The sequence below is a fragment of the Heteronotia binoei genome, chromosome 16 (assembly GCF_032191835.1).
Source record: "Heteronotia binoei isolate CCM8104 ecotype False Entrance Well chromosome 16, APGP_CSIRO_Hbin_v1, whole genome shotgun sequence".
Classification (NCBI taxonomy): domain Eukaryota; kingdom Metazoa; phylum Chordata; class Lepidosauria; order Squamata; family Gekkonidae; genus Heteronotia; species Heteronotia binoei.
Window position 1 is genome coordinate 35,027,826 of NC_083238.1, and position 18,062 is coordinate 35,045,887.

At 42.4% G+C, this 18,062-nt stretch overlaps 1 protein-coding gene across 1 annotated transcript in view; it reads left to right on the plus strand.

Annotated features, from left to right (window-relative positions):
* Positions 1-18,062, plus strand: part of MTX2 (metaxin 2) — a 66,726-nt gene that overhangs the window by 46,215 nt on the left and 2,449 nt on the right. Inside the window, exons 4-9 of the mRNA XM_060256963.1 lie at positions 7,250-7,322; positions 9,754-9,830; positions 13,666-13,758; positions 14,183-14,221; positions 14,611-14,736; positions 17,513-17,589. Coding sequence (XP_060112946.1) covers positions 7,250-7,322; positions 9,754-9,830; positions 13,666-13,758; positions 14,183-14,221; positions 14,611-14,736; positions 17,513-17,589 — 485 coding nt within the window. The remainder of the gene's footprint in view (positions 1-7,249; positions 7,323-9,753; positions 9,831-13,665; positions 13,759-14,182; positions 14,222-14,610; positions 14,737-17,512; positions 17,590-18,062) is intronic.

Consider the following 18,062-nt stretch of genomic DNA (forward strand, 5'->3'; position numbering starts at 1 on the left):
CATAGCCTATTTCTTCAAAGGACTAGTCACTCTTTTTGCCATCGTTCTTTGTCTGTATGTGTCTTTGACATACAACCTTGATGTGTTCTAGGTTTGCCAGAGTGGATAGAATCTTTGGAGTGCAACAGTCCTACTGCTCTGAGGATGAAATAACTAGCCCATAGCTAAAGATACTAGGAGGCTAGAGATGGATGGGTCACGCAGTTAGTCTGTTCCAACTGTTGTCCTTTGACAGGTTAATTTTTCACCCTTTTCAGCAGCTTGAAAATCTGTAATGCATGCCCCTGCCACCCATGGATTTCCCTTGTCTGAGCTAAACATAATCCAGTTCCTTAAGTTTCATACAATGCCCTTGCTTATCTAAGCTGTGGAGTCTTGTGAGCAGAAATTCTACTTTGTGAGCTACTGGCATTAAAATTGTGAGCTGCTGCATAAATTAGTTTGCTCTGGGGCCATTTTTCCTGAGCAAAGGCAAAAATGTGTGAGGCGGAGGCTAGAAAACTATGAGCTAGCTCACACTAATTCAGCTTAGAGGGAACACTGGTCCCCAGTGATGTCCCCATGAGTACCCACTGACACAAGGAGATAGGTTGGAAGTAAATGCCTGGATGAACAAAAAGCAGAAAGGACATCTCACTGGAAACAAAATAGGTAATGACAGGATTCTTTTTCTAGCAGGAGCTCCTGTACTAAGAGCCCTCTAATCTCTTGGAGGATTGGCTACATCAGGGGTATGTGGCCTAATATGTAGAGGAGCTCCTGCTAGAAAAAGAGCACTGCATGTAGTAGACTTAAAGGTGCATTATAATCAGTCACAAAGATATTGAAACCATGGAAAACATATATAATACATCTCTAACAGAGCACTCTTTCTAAACCTGTACATAGAGGCAGTAAAGTCTTCCAAAAGTGGTTCCAGGCATACAAAAATATATAAAAGTCCATTAATTTCACCAGCCTCCAGCAGACTGAAAAGTGCTTGTATAATATTCTCCAAGGTCTCAGCTGCCCCGCAGCTGTTTCGACAAACAAAATGGAGTCTTTATCAAGGGCCAGGATGGAAGAGAAAAAAAAGAAAGAAATAGGCATAGCTGTTCCAGGATTAATTTCATTCCCAGCCCTTGAAAAAGACTCCATATTATACAAGCACTTTTTTTCTATGGCTTCAATATCTTTGGGATGGATTATCATGCACCTTTAAGTTTACATGTAATTACCTATTTTGTTCCCAATGAGATGTCCTTCTGCTTACCGTACCTTGGTGACTCACAGGGCCCTTTTTCATTTTTTGTTTCTGAATGAACAAAAAGCTAGCAATGCAGGCAGTTCAAGGGGAGAACATTCCACTGTTGGAGAGCAGCCCTTAAGAATATCCCACTTCCAGTTACTACTTACCTGAATTCTATACTTGAGATGAGTACTTTAACCTGAAAGCTGGTTAGTACAGGAGGAGGAAGTCCTTCAGGGACCAGAAATATTAAAATCTTGAGTTCAGGAAATAACATTTCTGTTGATAACAACCTTGCATGGATATTGGAGAACTGTAATGCAGCATCACAGTCTTTTCCCCCCTCTAGATCTGTACTGCCAGCTAGCCAGCCATCTCACTGTTATCCCAGTTGCAGCTAATAAGACATGATCCCCTCTTAGTCATGGGATCTTGCCCACTGTGGGCCTTCCTGCTAGCTACTTGTACTAACTTCAGACTCCAGCATTAGGCAGAATCGTTTCTCTTGCTTGGTTCAATGCCCTCCAGCGATTTTAACTTGGCGATTTAACAGTACACCTTTTGCTAACAGACTATGCCTTGTGCAAGTGGGTCCATTGAAACTGTGTCTCATGTGTTATCAGAATGTTATTATGTTAATATTTGGCGCAGCATTTTATCGTTAATTCTTGATAGTATCTTAGAGCGTCTGGATTCATATAAACTGCTGTATCTATTAAACAACAAAGATGGGAACAGAACTGATGCTGTGGCAAAGTTTTTTTTCTTATATGCAGTAATGTATTGTAATTTAAATTTGTATTAGACAGATTGACTTTTGACTTATTTTTGTACAGAATTTAGACCCTTTTAGAATGTTCTTTTGTCTTGATTCATGTTGGCATGTTTTATCTATTTGTATGCATATATGTGTAACATCTATTCCCCCCACCCTTATGGGAGAACCAGGTTTGATTCCCCACTCCTCCACTTACAGCTGCTGGAATGGCCTTGGGTCAGCCTTAGCTCTTGCAAAGTTGTCCTTGAAAGGGCAGCTGCTGTGAGAGCCCTCTCAGCCCCACCCACCTCATAGGGTGTCTGTTCTGGGGAGGAGAAGATATGGGAGATTGTAAGCTGCTCTGAGTCTCTGATTCAGAGAGAAGGGCGGGGTATAAATCTGCAATCTTCTTATTTCTCCTTTAATGCCAATAAAGGTAATTGAACTATCCCTATTACCACTGTTGTCTTTCCTCCTCAAAAACAACTTTCTATTTGATTAACTTAATTACTTCATTTATACCCCACCTGTCTCTAAACAGTGACATGAAAATATTTTACATGGTTTTCTTCTCATGCATTTTATTCCTTACTGTGACCCCATGAGGTAGATTTGACCAAGAGCATGCGATTGACCCAAGGCCACCCAGCAGGTTCCTGTGACAGAGTGGGGATTTTTGGCTTGTTGAAAGATAGCAGATCTATATGAGTGGTGATGCTTGGCATCAGAGGTATGTGCTGTGACACAGAGGACTGCCCCCCGGCAGAAGAGTGCAGTGAACATATGAAACTGCCTTATACGGAATCAGACCCTCGGTCCATCAAAGTCAGTATTCTCTACTCAGACTGGCAGCGGGTCTCAAGCTGAGGTTTTTCACTCCTGGACCTTTTTTAGTTGGAGATGCCGGGGATTGAACCTGGGACCTTCTGCTTACCAAGCAGATGCTCTACCACTGAGCCACCGTCCCTCCCCAAACGCAACCAAGGTTTAGGATCCATGCCAGAGATGGGGGATCTTGCTGTCCAGTTAAAAAAAAAATGATTATGAAATGGTGGGAAGTTGCAGCACAGTATTCTCACATTGCTATATAATATGAGGAATATTGTGTTTGAGTGCATTGGAAAAGGCCCACTCCTTTGGAAAATGTTCATAAATCACACTGTCTTGTGGACAGGGTATCTCCCACCTCTATCGATGGCACAAATACTAACCAATAGGAGTCTTGACAGTCTTCAGCACTCCCTGCCCAGAGAAAGCCAGAAGGAAACTGCAGGTTGCTTTCCTGTGCCAGATGAAGATGCTACTGTTTGAGTGCAGATTTGGTTTGCATATATTTAATTTATTTAGGCAATCCTAAACAAAATTATACCTTGGTTCCATTTTAACTGTCTTGTTCAGCTATTCTGGTTTGTTTTGGGACTGTATTATTATAATTGTTGATTTTTATGTTTTGAGGTTTGTAAGGTGCCTTGGAGGTTCAACTGAGACGGAAAACCTGGGTAGAAATAATTTATTAAATAAATATTCCAAGCAGTTCTCCAAACTGTGCTCACCTTACCAGCTGAAGAAGGAAAAATTAACTTTTTCTCAGAAACAGAAGAGCTGCTGGGAAGATACTGCTGCCTATGAAGAATTCTCATGATACATTGGAAGGTCACCAGTTTGCTTTTTGTTAGCAGTGGAAAAGAGCACTGTGTTTAATATAACCACTTTTTTTTAAAGGATTCTTTGTTGACTATCTAGACATTACTGATTTGTGGCTCTTATAATGTGAATTTATATATTTTTTTAAAAAAATGGATACTGTGTTTATTGCTCTAAAGTGGAGACGCCGGAACGGTATATGAAAGTCTGACAATTCATTCTTTAAGCAGAATAATAGCTTGAATTCTTCATGATTAGAAATACAGTATCAACATAATCGATTTAACAACATTACATTGTAGCTGAAAATAGACTGAAATCCCAGGCCGGGCCTCTAGTGTGTCTGAGTGAAACATCTTTCATATGGTTCTAAGATGAAATTACCCCTGAATGAATAGCATCTTCATTTATCTTCAAAACCTCCTCTATGCTACCACTGAGTCTGCTCTTCCCACATTCTGCAGCAGGAATTACATTATACCATTACAGCAGCATTCCGGTGCAGCATGAAACAGATTGTTTTTGAAAATGAACCTGGCTTTGCTATAAATTACATTTGCAGGTACAAAGGAATTTGTTACTTTGTTTAAAGTAGTCACAAATACAATTAAACTGTTAATTTATGTTAAACTACAAATATGGGTATTAACATAACTGAATTAGGAATATAATCTGTCACTCCAGGAGTGATGCTGAACAGTTTTCATTTGTAATTTCAGGCAGACTCTTTCAATTTGCCGGGTCTGCCACTGCTTGATACGAAGAGCTGAAATATTTCATATGTTTGTACATACTTTGTAATTTTCAAACGTGCTTTTTTTCTGGTTAAGTTAGAGAATAATTCTTCAGTTGTCATCATAGCATCCTCTTTGTTTCTTTTGTTAAGCGGGGGAGGGGGGGAGAGGACCCACACTCCCTTTTATTCTGTGTTTTCACAATGGTATTTTTTAGAACTGTTTAAAATATCACTTGATGCAGTGCTACATAAAGGCATTTGGATTTACTTGAAAGATGGAATATGCGTGACTCCCTCTTTCTCTCTGTCTCTGTCTCCTCTCTCTCTCTGTCTCTCTCATCTGTCTGTCTTCCATGTATTCAGTTTCTTCCGTTTCTACCCTACTTCCCTTTCAGGAACTCCTTTGCTCCCAGCACTGCCCAACCTTGTGTTTGATGCAAGTATTTGGGAAGATCCTTGCAAGTGGCATGGTGCATTACTGTTGTATAGGTCAACAGGCCCATAGCCAGGAATTCTTAAGTCGGAGGCATTTAAATTTCTCGGGGGCACTTAGCGCTGCCTAATTTGAATAATTTAAGTATGAAATAAATCCATGCTTGCTCCTATATCAACAAGTAGTCCTCAGCCAGGCCAGGCACAGGCTCCTGGGCAAGATCAAAAGCAGCCTGCAGCCAGGGGAAGGAGGAATGCTCCAGGGCCTCTGCTTCCCAGCCAGGGCAAAGGTATGGACCCGCAAGGCATGTGCTCCAGCAGCCTTGGTGGGTCATGGGAGTCAAGACAAGGTCATGCTCCCTCCTTGCTGGCCACACCTGCCCCTCTGCTGGGCCACTGCCCACACTTTTCGCAGCTTGAAAGAGAGGGTGCAAGGAGGGACCTTGGACTGAGCTGATGTGGATGCCAAGATGCCACTAGCCTCAGTGGCTCCTCTTCACCCCACCTTGCCTTCAAGTCACATTGAGGTTGGGTTGGTTTGTTTTGCTTTGGTGCCTCCCCCCGCCCTTGGCGCTGGAATGGAAAGCCTTGGTTGGGGTTTGAATCTGGGGGTTTAGTCTCTGGTGCTCATCTCAGGAGCTTTGTCTTTTGGCCGCTCTTTTTTTTCTGATTCCCCCCCCCTCGAGTGTGTGTGTGCATTCGCGCACACACACACACACAGAACCACATTCAGAGAGCAATCCTGAGCAATTCTACTCAGAATACTTGGTGGCACCCAGGTGGGAATGGGGCGGCGGAGGGGAGCAGTGTGGCCATGTCAGCAATGTGATACTAAGTTATGGCCTTCGTACTAAGTCATGGGGCCGGGACCTCAAGGGCTCCACCATAGCTACAGGCCTGTAAGACAACCTGTGAACCATGGCAATGGAATATTTTGTAGGAGTGCTCCTCCACATTCCTAGCATTCTCATTGCCCCCCTCTACTGTCATGGCAACAGACTTCTCCTGAATTTCCCTAGACATTGGCCAAAGGACAGGATCTGAGCAACTTCTTTCTCCTGGTGCTACTTGCAAAACATTCAGGCACTTAAAAAGAGGATCCCCTCAATAGATTAGTCCTAAATTCCACTCTGCTCCCCTTGTAGATATGTCTGTATTGGGGGCCTGAGTCCACTGTCTGAGAATCTAGGGTTCAAGATCATTAAGAGGGTATTAAACAGATTCATGAAGGGATAGGTCCATCATTGTCTATGGTAGCTAAAGAGCAGGGGTGGAATTCTAGCAGGAGCTCCTTTGCATATTAGGCCACACATCCCTGATGTAGCCAGTCCTCCAAGAGCTTGCAAGGCTTTTTAAAAATTTAATTTAATTTAATTTTTCAACTTCTACCCCACCCTATCCCGCTAGTGAGTTTGGGGCGACTTACAACATTAAAACAACAAAACAACATTAAAGTGAATCACTTTTGTAAGCTCTTGGAGGATTGGCTACATCAAGGGGTGTGACCTAATATGCAAAGGAGCTGCTGCTAGAATTCCACCCTTGCTAAAGAGTATCTCCATTTTCAGAGGCAACATCTGAAGGAAGCCTTGGCCTCTGTCCTGTTTGTTGGCCCTCCAAGGCAACTGGCTGTTCACTGTGTGAAACAGGATACTGAATTAGATGGACTGTTGGTCTGATCCAGCAGACTTCTTGTGTTCTTAAGGGAGTCGAGATTTAGTTATTGTAGTTGGTTGATAAAGCACATGGACATGGCAGCTTCCTATGCCATAGGATGAGCACTTATACTGCTCAGAGGTATGGAAAGTGCACCAGAACAACAAACATTTTGGGATACTGTGCAATGCTTCAGAAATAATGTGGGTTTGCACGTGGTTTGTGTGCATGTAGACAGGCAAATATGTGAGACTCATGTACAAATGGCTTTCAACTTGCTAGTGTATCAATGTGTGAATTGACTGTATTCTCATTCATTTGGTTTGAAAACTGCAATATAATTATTACTCTGTTCTCAACCAGAAAGCTGAGAAATGTTCAACTATAGTGAAATCCAACATGCAGAAGTAAACGTAGTGTGAGATTGTCTTTTTTTTACAGTAGATTGGAGTTGTTGTTGTTTTTTTTATCCTGCTTAGGCCAAAGTAAGCAAATAAAAGTTATAGACCAATATATACATTTGGGGTGACATAATTCCATTTTGATAGCTAATTACATGCTGCTGCAGCAGCACCTCAGATGAAGAAAATGGAGTTCTTAATAAGCACAACGTAGAAACTATATATCTCTAAGCACCCTGGTGCTGTTTGGTTTTCTGGCAAATAGCTTTTTAAAACAACCTGTGGTAACCTGGCTAGCGCTTAAAAATCTACACAATTTCCACCCCTTTTGTAATACTTATATTGTGCCTTCAGATAATAATTGTGACTTTTTATCTGCTCTTTTTTATTTTCAGGCTTTTTTGCAAATGTGCAGTCTGCCAGTCCGGGTAGTTTACAGGGCAAATGCTGAGTACATGTCTCCGTCTGGTAAGAGCCATGCTTATTGATGGTTGTGTTAAATGCAGCGCTACTGTGCGTGTTAAAAGCAGAACTGTGCCAACTGCACAGAAGGAGGGAGGAGAGGAAATCTTGATTCTTGGGCAGAGGAAGGGTTGGCTGTTTTTATATTTAAAACACGGCCACATCACAGTCTCGTTGAGGGCCAAACTATACAAGACAGGTTATAACAAGTCAGGCCTTTGAATTTTTCCTGCAGCCACACTACAGCTGTGGGGAGTGTCCATTTAAAATTCCGTAGGGGGCCAATTCAGCTTAGGAGTGTCACATGGGAAAGACGGAGCTCCTGACTTCCTTCCCCGAAATCATTTTTTTTCGATGAAATGGCTGTGGGGGGAGTTAAGAAAAAGAAGATATTGGATTTATACCCTGCCCTTCACTACACAAAGTAGTCTCACAGCAGCTTACAATCTCCTTTCTCTTCCCCTCCCCAGAACAGATTCCCTGTGAGGTAGGTGAGGCTGAAAGAGCTCTCCCAGAACTGCTCTTGAGAACAGCTTTGAGAGAACTTGTGGCGGACCCAAGGTCATGCCAACAGTTGCATGCTGAGGAGTGGGGAATCAGACCTGGTTCTCCCAGATAAGAGTCCACACACTTAACCACTACATCAAACTGGCTCCAATTCCACCTTTTTGCAGCTGCACATTCATAGAATACTGTACATGCTGTGCCCTGACCTGGATAGCTCAGGCTAGCCCAATCCCATCAGATCCCAGAAGCTAAACAGGGTCAGCCCTGGCTGATATTTGGATGGGACATCACCAAGGCATTCCATGGTTGTGATGCAGAGGCAGGCAATGGCAATCCACATCTGAAAAGTCTCTTGCCTTGAAGTCTAGCTTGCCATCTAGTGGTTCATAACACTAAAAGAGCTAGAATTTCTGACTGCCAGACAATCTTAGGCTCTCCTGTCTATACTACACACACCACCACATGATAATTAATTACTTAATTAATTTGTACATGCTGCTCCAAAGTGGGACAATTAACTCCCCTCTGGGGCTGTTTCAGCTTAGAAAAAGGTACTGGGGGAGGTAGAAGCCATGGTCCCAATCCAAATCAGGCCTCCATAGAGTTTTAAATGAAAATTCCCCAGAACTGTTGTGTGACTGTGAGGGAAAGCAAGTCTGGTCCAGGACACCTGGGCTTAATCTTTCAAAAAGTCTCATGTAATTGGCCCTGAGCGTGACTGGGACAGTTTGACGTTCAGTGAGACAGAACTGCTGCTTCTGTCCTATGTAGTTTAGCCCCTGTTGTGGATTAAAGTTGATTGCTGCCCATTACTTAGATGTGTGTTGATATTGCTTCTGGCCTTCCTAAGGGGCATGTCCAGAGGGCAGCAGTGAAGTTTTTTTATGCAAGCAGGAGCACAAACATAAGAACACAGGTGAAACCATGTTGGAACAGACCAATAGACAGTCTGGTCCAGCACTGTGCCACACAGTGACCAAAAACCAGGTGTCATCAGGAAGTCCACCAGTGGGGCTGGAACCACAATACGCTGTGGCTAATAGCCACTGATGGACCTCTGCTCCATATGTTTATCCAATCCCCTCTTGAAGCTGTCTGTGCTGGCAGCCGTCACCACCTCCTGTGGCAGTGCATTCCATGTGTTAATCACTCTTTGGTTCTGACGTAAAATGGATTGATAAGTATCAGCTCCCAAAGGACAGTTTGCATATAAAATGCAGTATATAGTCATAGGGAAGATGCACAAGTGTGTCTGTAGTGAAAGGTTCCTGAAGTTTTGGTCTGTGATTTAGCATATGGTCAGCAATAACCATAGGAAGTAGTCCCAGGAAAAGCCAAGTATGATGGGTCACAAAACCTCCCACATCTGTAGTGTTTCTGCTCTCCATATGCAGACTATGGCTGTTGTGTGTAATCTGGAATTCCCAGCATCTGTGGTCAACATGTATATTTGCTGCTGTGGGCTGTATTTCTTGATGTTATTGAGTGGGCTTGAGAGAGCCTCTATGTAGAAGCGAACATTGAATTCTAGTACTGCTCCATTCTGACACCCATCGTATCTTTCTGATTCATTAAAAAAAATATGCTGTGCAGTCTGTCACATCAGCCTTTACAGCTCGTGAGCACGTGGGTAAGCAGTGATTAGTACTTTTTGTGTTTTTAAAAGTTGTCACAGGTTTAGTGCTTGGGATGGATCAGCCACAATCACCAGGAGCAAAAACTGCAAACCATTTTTTAAAAATGCCAGTACTGAAGGCAGATTGCTGGTGCAAATGTTTGCAGTTGGTGCTCTTGAACTCCCAGAGATTTCAGCGAAATCATGACTAACAATCCCATGACCATTAATTAACTCAGTGAGTTGAAGTGATACCCTTATTAAGTAGCAACTCTTAAAAAAACTCTCTCTCCCCCCCCCCCCCCTTTCTTGCAGGTAAAGTGCCCTTTATTCATGTAGGAAATCAAGTAGTTTCTGAACTTGGTCCCATTGTTCAGTTTGTAAAAGCAAAGGTAAGGAACCTGTACTAAACTGGTTAGTTCAGTAAGTATTTAACAGCTGTACTAATTAAGTTGTGTTTATGAAATTATTTTGATGGGTTTATGAAGTAGAATCAGAATTGTGAAAGATTGGGTAGTGTCATTTATTTGCATGTTGAGGTTCTTCTAGAGTCTCATAAATGTGCTAAGAAGCAAGGGTGTCAAATGTCCGGCCAACAGCCAGAACTGGCCCATCCAGGACTTTAATCTGGTCCACTGCTCTTTTCTCCCATCTCCTCCCCTTCCTGTCCCTCACCCTTTGAAGCTCTGAGGCTGCTGAGGTTCCTAGCTCCTTCTCCATTGTCTTTGCTGGCTGCAGCAGGAAGGTCTTCTGGGCTTGCAAAGATGCAAAGAAAATGGGGAATGCATTTTCCATTAAGGTCTCTGTGCCAAGATAGATAGAGATCTTACTGGAAAATCCATTCCACGTTTTCCTTGGAACTTTGTGTTGCAATGCGTTTCAATGGAGTGGAGCTCAGTTTCACTTTCCAGCGTTCCTGTGGCCAGCCAAAGCTGTTGCTTCTTGGAGTTGTATCCTGGCAAATAAATGGTTGATGCTTTGAGAGCCAACTTGTGTCTGCTGAATGGCTACTGAGTACTGTAACCTGGGAATGCACAGCCAAAGGAGGGATTTTACACTGGAGAGCCATTGCCAGTCTGGGTAGATCGGGGAAGGGGGTGGAGAGATAAGCTTGCAATGCCCAGCCATTTCATTTTTTCCTAGGCTCAGAGTATTTTATATTTTTAGTTTCTGCTGTGATCCTTGTGCTTTTACTTTATGTTTAGAAGAAGCAGAGATGAAATTTTAAAAGTTGCATTGCAAAATCCCACTATTCCCCCACCCTTTAGTTTTAAACAAAATGTTGCAAGAGTTTTAAGCATGTTTGTATTTTAAGTTTTAAAAAAATTGTGTTTGTCTGTGTCCTTTATAAGATTTATAAAGGACTTGTACGGCTCAGACCCACAAAGTCCTATGTATGTCAGATCCAGCCCTCGTAACAAATGACCCCCGTTTAGGAATATAGTAAGGCATCCACACCAATACAGAGAGAAAGAGGCTTCCAGTCCCTTAGATATGCTTTCAGAGAGACCCATTCCTAGCATTTTTCTTCTAGCCCACAAGAGTTCAACATCTTTTCATGCCCCTAAAATCCTTTCTCACTTACATATGAGGCGCATAAGTATCATGTCCTTATTTAATCTCCTGGATAGCTCTCCTTTTAGCTGCTTGCAGGTATAATCTTTGATAAGCTGGTCCATGGTGTGATTCTTTTCTGTTAAAATAGTAACCTAAAATGTTCTCATTTTGTTCAGTCTGCAGTCTGGAGGGACACTGATATATCATCCACAGATGCATTATTCTGAGAGTTTCTATTTCAGGAGTCCCTGCAGAACCTTTCAGTGAGTCTTTGAAACACTCTGAAATTCAGAAGGCATTTGGAAGGTTCTGTAAGGGTTCCTTCTAAGAGCAAAACTTTTGGAAAAATCAGGTGACATTAAACTCTGAGGATTGCACACTCTGCCTTTTTTGTTGTTGTTGTTCCTTTCACAGGGCTTTTTTGGTAGGAAAGGCCCAGCAGGAACTAATTAGGCCACACCCCCTGCTGCCACTGTTGTTTCACATAGGGCTTTTTGTAGGAAAAAGTCCAGCAGGAACTCACTTGCATATTAGGCCACACCCGCTGACAATGCCAGCCGGAACTGCTTTCCTGGGCATTCCTGCTCAAAAAACCCCCTGTTCTTTCCTATAGGATATTTCTTTAGATATGCAGTTTCTTCTGATTTGAACTTCCCAACCATGTGGAACATGTATCTTTGATTTACAGTGCAATCCTAAAAACCACATTCCTGGGAGTAAGTCCCACAGAGTAGCGATGGTCCCTGTAAGCTGTGGAGTCTTGTGAGCAACAAATTCTACTTTGTGAGCTACTGGCATTAAAGTTGTGAGCAAGCAGTTTGGCTACTGCATAAATTAGTTTGCTCTGGGGCAATCTTTCCTGAGCTAAGACAAAAATCTGTGAGCCAGAAGCTAAAAAACTGTGAACTAGCTCACATTAACTCAGCTTAGAGGGAACAGTGCTGAGCAGACTTTAGCAGGTTTCTGACCAGACTTGCTTAGAATTGCATTATTAGTATAGTAACTCTCCTTTTAGCTGCTTGCAGGTATAATCTTTAGAAGGCACTGAAATATGTCTGAACAGTCTGCTATGGTTGGAGACTAGAGAGCAACTGAAGTTATCAGTGGGTTTATTTAACAACTGGAAGAGTTATTTCCCAGAACCTTTCTCATAATTTTCTCATATGGCTCCTCTTACAGAGAATTTTTATCCCCTTATTTGTTTTGACAGTTACTTGTCTTTTTTTTTTAGTTGAGATACTGTTGGTAGAGAATTCTAAAATGGCTCAAAAACTAACTTTCAGTGAGATCCAGATGGGCAGCCGTGTTGGTCTGAAGCCATAGAACAAAGTAGGAGTCCAGGAGCACCTTTAAGGCCAACAAAGTTTTATTCATAATGTAAGCTTTCATATGCATGCATATTGTACCTCATTCCTTGTCTGAAGAAGTACGCATGCATACAAAAGCTTACTTTCTGAATAAAACTTCATTGGTCTTAGAGGTGCTACTGTACTCCTACTTTGTTCTATAACTTTTAGGGAATTATGGAATTGTTTGCTGAACAAGGAAGTATGTACTTAAATAATAGTCTGTCCATCTTTTTCCAAATACTGGGAATAAGTGGTGACTAGGATCAAAAGAACCTTGCATATGCAGATAAGAACATAAGAGAAGCCATGTTGGACCAGGCCAATGGCCCATCCAGTCCAACGCTCTGTGTCACACAGTGGCCAAAAAAACCCAAGTGCCATCAGGAGGTCCACCAGTGGGGCCAGGATACTAGAAGCCCTCCCACTGTGCCCCCTCAAGCACCAAGAATACAAAGCATCACTGTCCCAGACAGAGAGTTCCAACGATAAGCTGTGGCTAATAGCTACTGATGGACCTCTGCTCCATATGCTTATCCAATTCCATCTTTAAGCTGTCTATGCTTGTAACTATCTTGAAGCTGTCTGTGTCTCCTCCTTACCCCCCCATCACTATTGATCCCCCAACTACTGCTGCTTGAATTGGACTCTGTAGCCCTGCCCCTCCCTTCACAAGAAACTCATCAGAGAGCTCAGGTGGCTGCAGTGAGAAGAGCATCTGCAATCCCAGCATTTTGGTGAAGTTCCCATGCAGGATCCCTTTGAATCCTGCCTTCTGCCTAAAAGATTGCTGGATGTGAATTCCTTCTGTTTTGGCAGACCCGGGAGCCGCTGCTTGGCTTCCCCCAAAGGTTTGCTTCATTTGAATCTTAAAAATTCCATGTTGTCAACATTCACGCTGACTCTTGCTTCTTTCTTTAGCCTTGTAAATCGATGCCTGTGCATCGAATAGCCTATTTTAATAAGATGTCTGCATCATCACAATTCACTGTTGTTTGTTTACAAGGATGTCCTGCTTATTTGCAAAGGCTACTCAGCTGAAAAGGAAGAACTCCAACAGATCTGTAGTTGGGAATGCTGTTTGCCAGTTTCTCATTTTTTTATTTTTATTTTGCTTTGCTGCTGAAACATTACATTTCAGTATTTTGTTTCCTCTGGGAAACTTAATCATCTTCATGGGCTGCAAAACTGTTTATAACATGTAATTTGTTATGATGTAGCGAGTTCCAAAGTCCTGGACTTTGGTGGTCTTTGGAAGGGGCCCAAACTGATGTTTTTTGCTATCCTTTCTTAACCCCGACACCCCCCTCCTCCTCTGCCTTAGGGCCATTCACTTAGCGACGGGTTGGATGAAGTCCAAAAAGCAGAGATGAAAGCCTACATGGAATTAGTCAATAATATGCTTTTGACAGCAGAGGTACGGCAAAACCCTAGTACTTTGTCAGTCTTGGGAAATAAATGATATGGAGGGGATGGTGGCAGGAGAGTGGAATGCTATTTTCTTTGTAACGTTGCACGCCAATACACTTTTTTTTCTTAACATAAGGGGAGGAGGTTTGTGATTAACAGTGAGACTCAAAAAGAAACACGTTTATATTCAGCAACCTCAATTTGGGGGTTTTGTTGAATGAGATCTGGGTGCCCGTTCCACAAGAGAACCGGCAAACCCGCCCTTTTCTGTATTTCAGATATTATTGTTATTAATGGCTTGTTCAGTAGGATAAAAAGACATTCTACTATTAGGCGAAGCTGCAAGGAATGAGCTGTCTGTGTGTGTAAACCTTGTATGGTACGAAGTTTTAGTATGTGGGTTTCTTTCCCCCCCCCCCCCTTTCTCCTAGCTGTTTCTTCAGTGGTGTGATGATGCTACAGTCCAGGAGGTGAGTGATTCTGTAGCATTTATCTTAATTAAATTTTAATGAGAAAACACTTTTGCTCACTATTGCAAGTCCCTGCTCATAAATGAAACATAGAGGTTTATACCATTAATGATACTTCTTTTTTTTGCTTTAATTTTGCTTGCATATACATTTTGGGGGAGCTCTCTGTCATGACTGGATGTACTGGTTTCACCGTGGAGATGTTTTTAATATAATTTTAAATGCTCTTTAAAAAGAAAAAAGCTTCAAGTTATGAATAATTGCCCAGAATAGCTTACCAAACAGTGCCATGACCATAAAAGCTGTAGCTACCCTAGTCGTTCTTTAAAACACTGCTTTATTCCCAACCATAGAATAACATGATCCGTTTTTCTTTTGTTTAAATAAAGATTACTCATCCAAGATATGGATCTCCTTATCCTTGGCCTCTGAATCATATTTTGGCTTATCAGAAACAATGGGAGGTCCAGCGGAAGATGAAAGCTATTGGCTGGGGTAGCAAGTCAGTTGATCAGGTTGGTCATTAATGCCTCAATCCAGAATATTTCATATAACAATGAGCATGTGTATGTGTGATGTAAATCCTGCTTTCTTTGTCCATATAATATATTTATTGTTTCAATTAAATCTTAGAAGTTATTTGGAGAATAGCATTGGTGCATGATTAAAATCTTGTGTCTATCAATCTTGTGGTTATTAGTTGTTTGCTTATATGTTCAGACCTAGACTTACAAATCAAAACACTGTGTTGGAATCAAGCTTATGTGAATGGAGCATAATATTTGTCACAGCACCCTATGACTTCCCCACGGAAAAGTTTACTGAGGGATGAAGGGCCCTCCTGAACCTTGTGTGGCACAAGAAGCTCAGGAAGAGAAAGAGAAGGAGGAGGAGATTGGATTTATACCCCACCCTTTACTCAGAGTTGCAAAGCATTTTACAATCTCCTTTTTCTTCCCCTCCCCGCAGCAGACACCCTGTGAGGTAGCTGGGGCTGAGAGAGCTCTTTTGAGAACTTCTCTTGAGAGAACAGCTCTGAGAGAACTGTGTCTGACCCAAGGTCACTCCAGCAGGTGCATATGGAGGAGTGCGGAGTCAAACCCAGTTCCTCAGATTAGAGTTCAAGGTAAGATTTCCAGATAAGGCAAGAATCATCCAAATCTCCTGCTGCTGCTCTCAATCTTAGATGAGCTTTTGTCCCATTCTGCTCATGTCAGTATAAAAGGAGGGGCAACTTTAGCCGATAGTGCATTCTTTCTGCAACCCTCAATGCATAGGGCATATTGTTGAAAGTCCTTTGATGTTAAGCAGCTGCTTTCAAATGTGTGTGTGTGGGGGGGCTGGCTGAGAAAGAGGAATGGAAGAGACATCCACTTCCATGGACTCACTCAGTTCATGGGAAGTGATTTAATAGAAAAGACATAGTTCCCGTCTGTTTTAATGATACAAAGATGTTGCAACAGATATCATCTTAGAAGTTAGTATTCAGTACTCAGAGAGAGTGCAGGAATAGCAAGTCTAAGAAGTCACTGGTCATGCACAATTTTTGCATCTTCTTACATAATTTTTTCCTACAAATTCTGGTACCTAATTAATAGAACTGATTGACTTTTACAGGCGAGCTCTAATAGAACTTACAGGTGACTTTTACAAGTGAGCTTTAAAGACAGTATTGCAAATAAGGCTACACTATAGATTTATATGCTGGCTGTCAGAAGTCAAACAATGGCTGGAGACTACTGCTCGGTCTCCCAAGATGGGAGCACGTACGGCCGGGGCTACACGAACTGCACTGGTTGCCGATTGTATACCGGGTCCAGTACAAAGTGCTGGTTATCACCTTTAAAGCCCTATATGGCCGAGGACCAGCCTACCTGAAGGACCGTCTCTCCCCGTATGAACCCCAGAGAGCACTGAGGTCAATAGGAAAGAACAGACTGACTACCCCTGGGCCAAGACAAATTAAACTACAGAATACCCGCTCTCGGGCCTTCTCGGCCGCAGCCCCACATCTCTGGAACCAACTCCCAGAGGAGGTGCGGGCCCTGCGGAACCTTGCTCAGTTCCGCAGGGCCTGCAAGACCACCCTTTTTAAATTAGCTTTTATGAATGATTGAAGTATAAATCAACAACGAAGAAAATCCGCCATCAGTACTAATCAGATAGCGTCAATGATAGTATTATACTTGTTTTAGTTAATTGATTTAATGGGTTTTAAGGTTAATTAATGCTTAATTTTAATGTTTATAACGTAACTGTTCATAATGTAACTGTTTTATTGCTTGGTGCACCATTGGTCACCGCACTGTTAGCCGCCCTGAGCCTGCTTCGGCAGGGGAGGGCGGGGTACAAATAAAATTTATTATTATTATTTATTATTATTAAGGTTGCTGAGGGGAGAGGCGGGACTAGGCTATGCAATTGCCTGAAGGGGTGTGGTGTCTGAGGGGGAGGAGCTTGCCCGATGAGCAGTGTTGGTTTACCAAGATTTCTGCATAATCAAGTGCTGGATTAGAAATCCTTTAGGGCAGGGGTGGCCAACGGTAGCTCTCCAGATGTTTTTTGCCTACAACTCCCATCAGCCCCAGCCCCATTGGCAGCATGGCCAATGGCTTGGGCTGATGAGAGTTGTAGACAAAAAACATCTGGAGAGCTACCGTTGGCCTCCCCTGCTTTATGGCGTATTTGTACATTTTATACCACTCTCTTGTATTATTCTTGTACCTATATTAAAAAATTCTTATAAAAAGTGTTATATATAATTTTAATCTCAACGTGTTTGATGCATTTGAGCATTTGTGGTTTCATGTTTTAACGCAAAGGTGTTTCTTTGGTATTTGTAAATAAAATATTTATAGAATAATGTGCACTGTAACACAAAACGATATTCATGGAGAAACACATTTTTGAGTACTAGCAGCTATTTTGCATTGTCCTTCCAGTATCCACCAGCAAAAAATAATAATACAAAGTAAATATATTTCAGTTTCCACAATTGTGTTGAACCCCTGAACCTTGTTCCTTGTTCCCAAAGGCCAGATTCACATGTACCACTTTAATCACTTTGCAGCCCTTTCCCAGCATTGGCATTCCCATGTGAAAAACACAGTTTTAAATGCATTTCTCTCGGGTTTCTGAGTCAGTGAATGGCCATGCAGGAAGGCTGATTGTTAGTCACATATCAGCCTTCCTGTGCTTTCCAGTACATGTTATTTTTGGTCTGACAGCTTGTCCATGAAGTCCTTTCCAGTAAAAACTATGTTCTGTTTTCTCTCTATGCTTGCTCCTTAGGTGCTAGAAGATGTTGATCAGTGTTGTCAAGCCCTTTCTCAAAGGCTCGGGACACAGCCATATTTCTTCAATAAGAAGTAAGTTTATTTATGTATTTTACACTGGGGAATTGCTAGTCCTTGATTGTGGTGTGTCAAGTGAGAGAGGGAACCCTTTACTCTAGGGTTCCCCAACAGTTGCTATGTGACTGAAGATATGTTGCAGCAGCCATTTTGTGTCTTGCTATTCCTCCTGTGGCAGCCATTTTGCGACTGTGCCCACTTCTCTGATTCAGAATTACAAAGGTGCCCATAGGCAATGTTCCCCTCTAATTTTCCCCTCTGGTGAGCAGAACAATTCACATGCAGAGCATCATATAACTGCTGTAATCTTAAAATAGTCAATGGGCAATGCAAGACCCTGTGCAGCTCCAGATTGCTGCTGAGCAGGGCTTCCTGTATTAAAGAGCGGCTGCCGACACACACAGCTTAGAGGGAACACTCCCCATAGGTTCAAAAGGGTTGAGGACACCTGCCCTACCACTTTCCTAAAATATGAGGAGAGCCTCTCC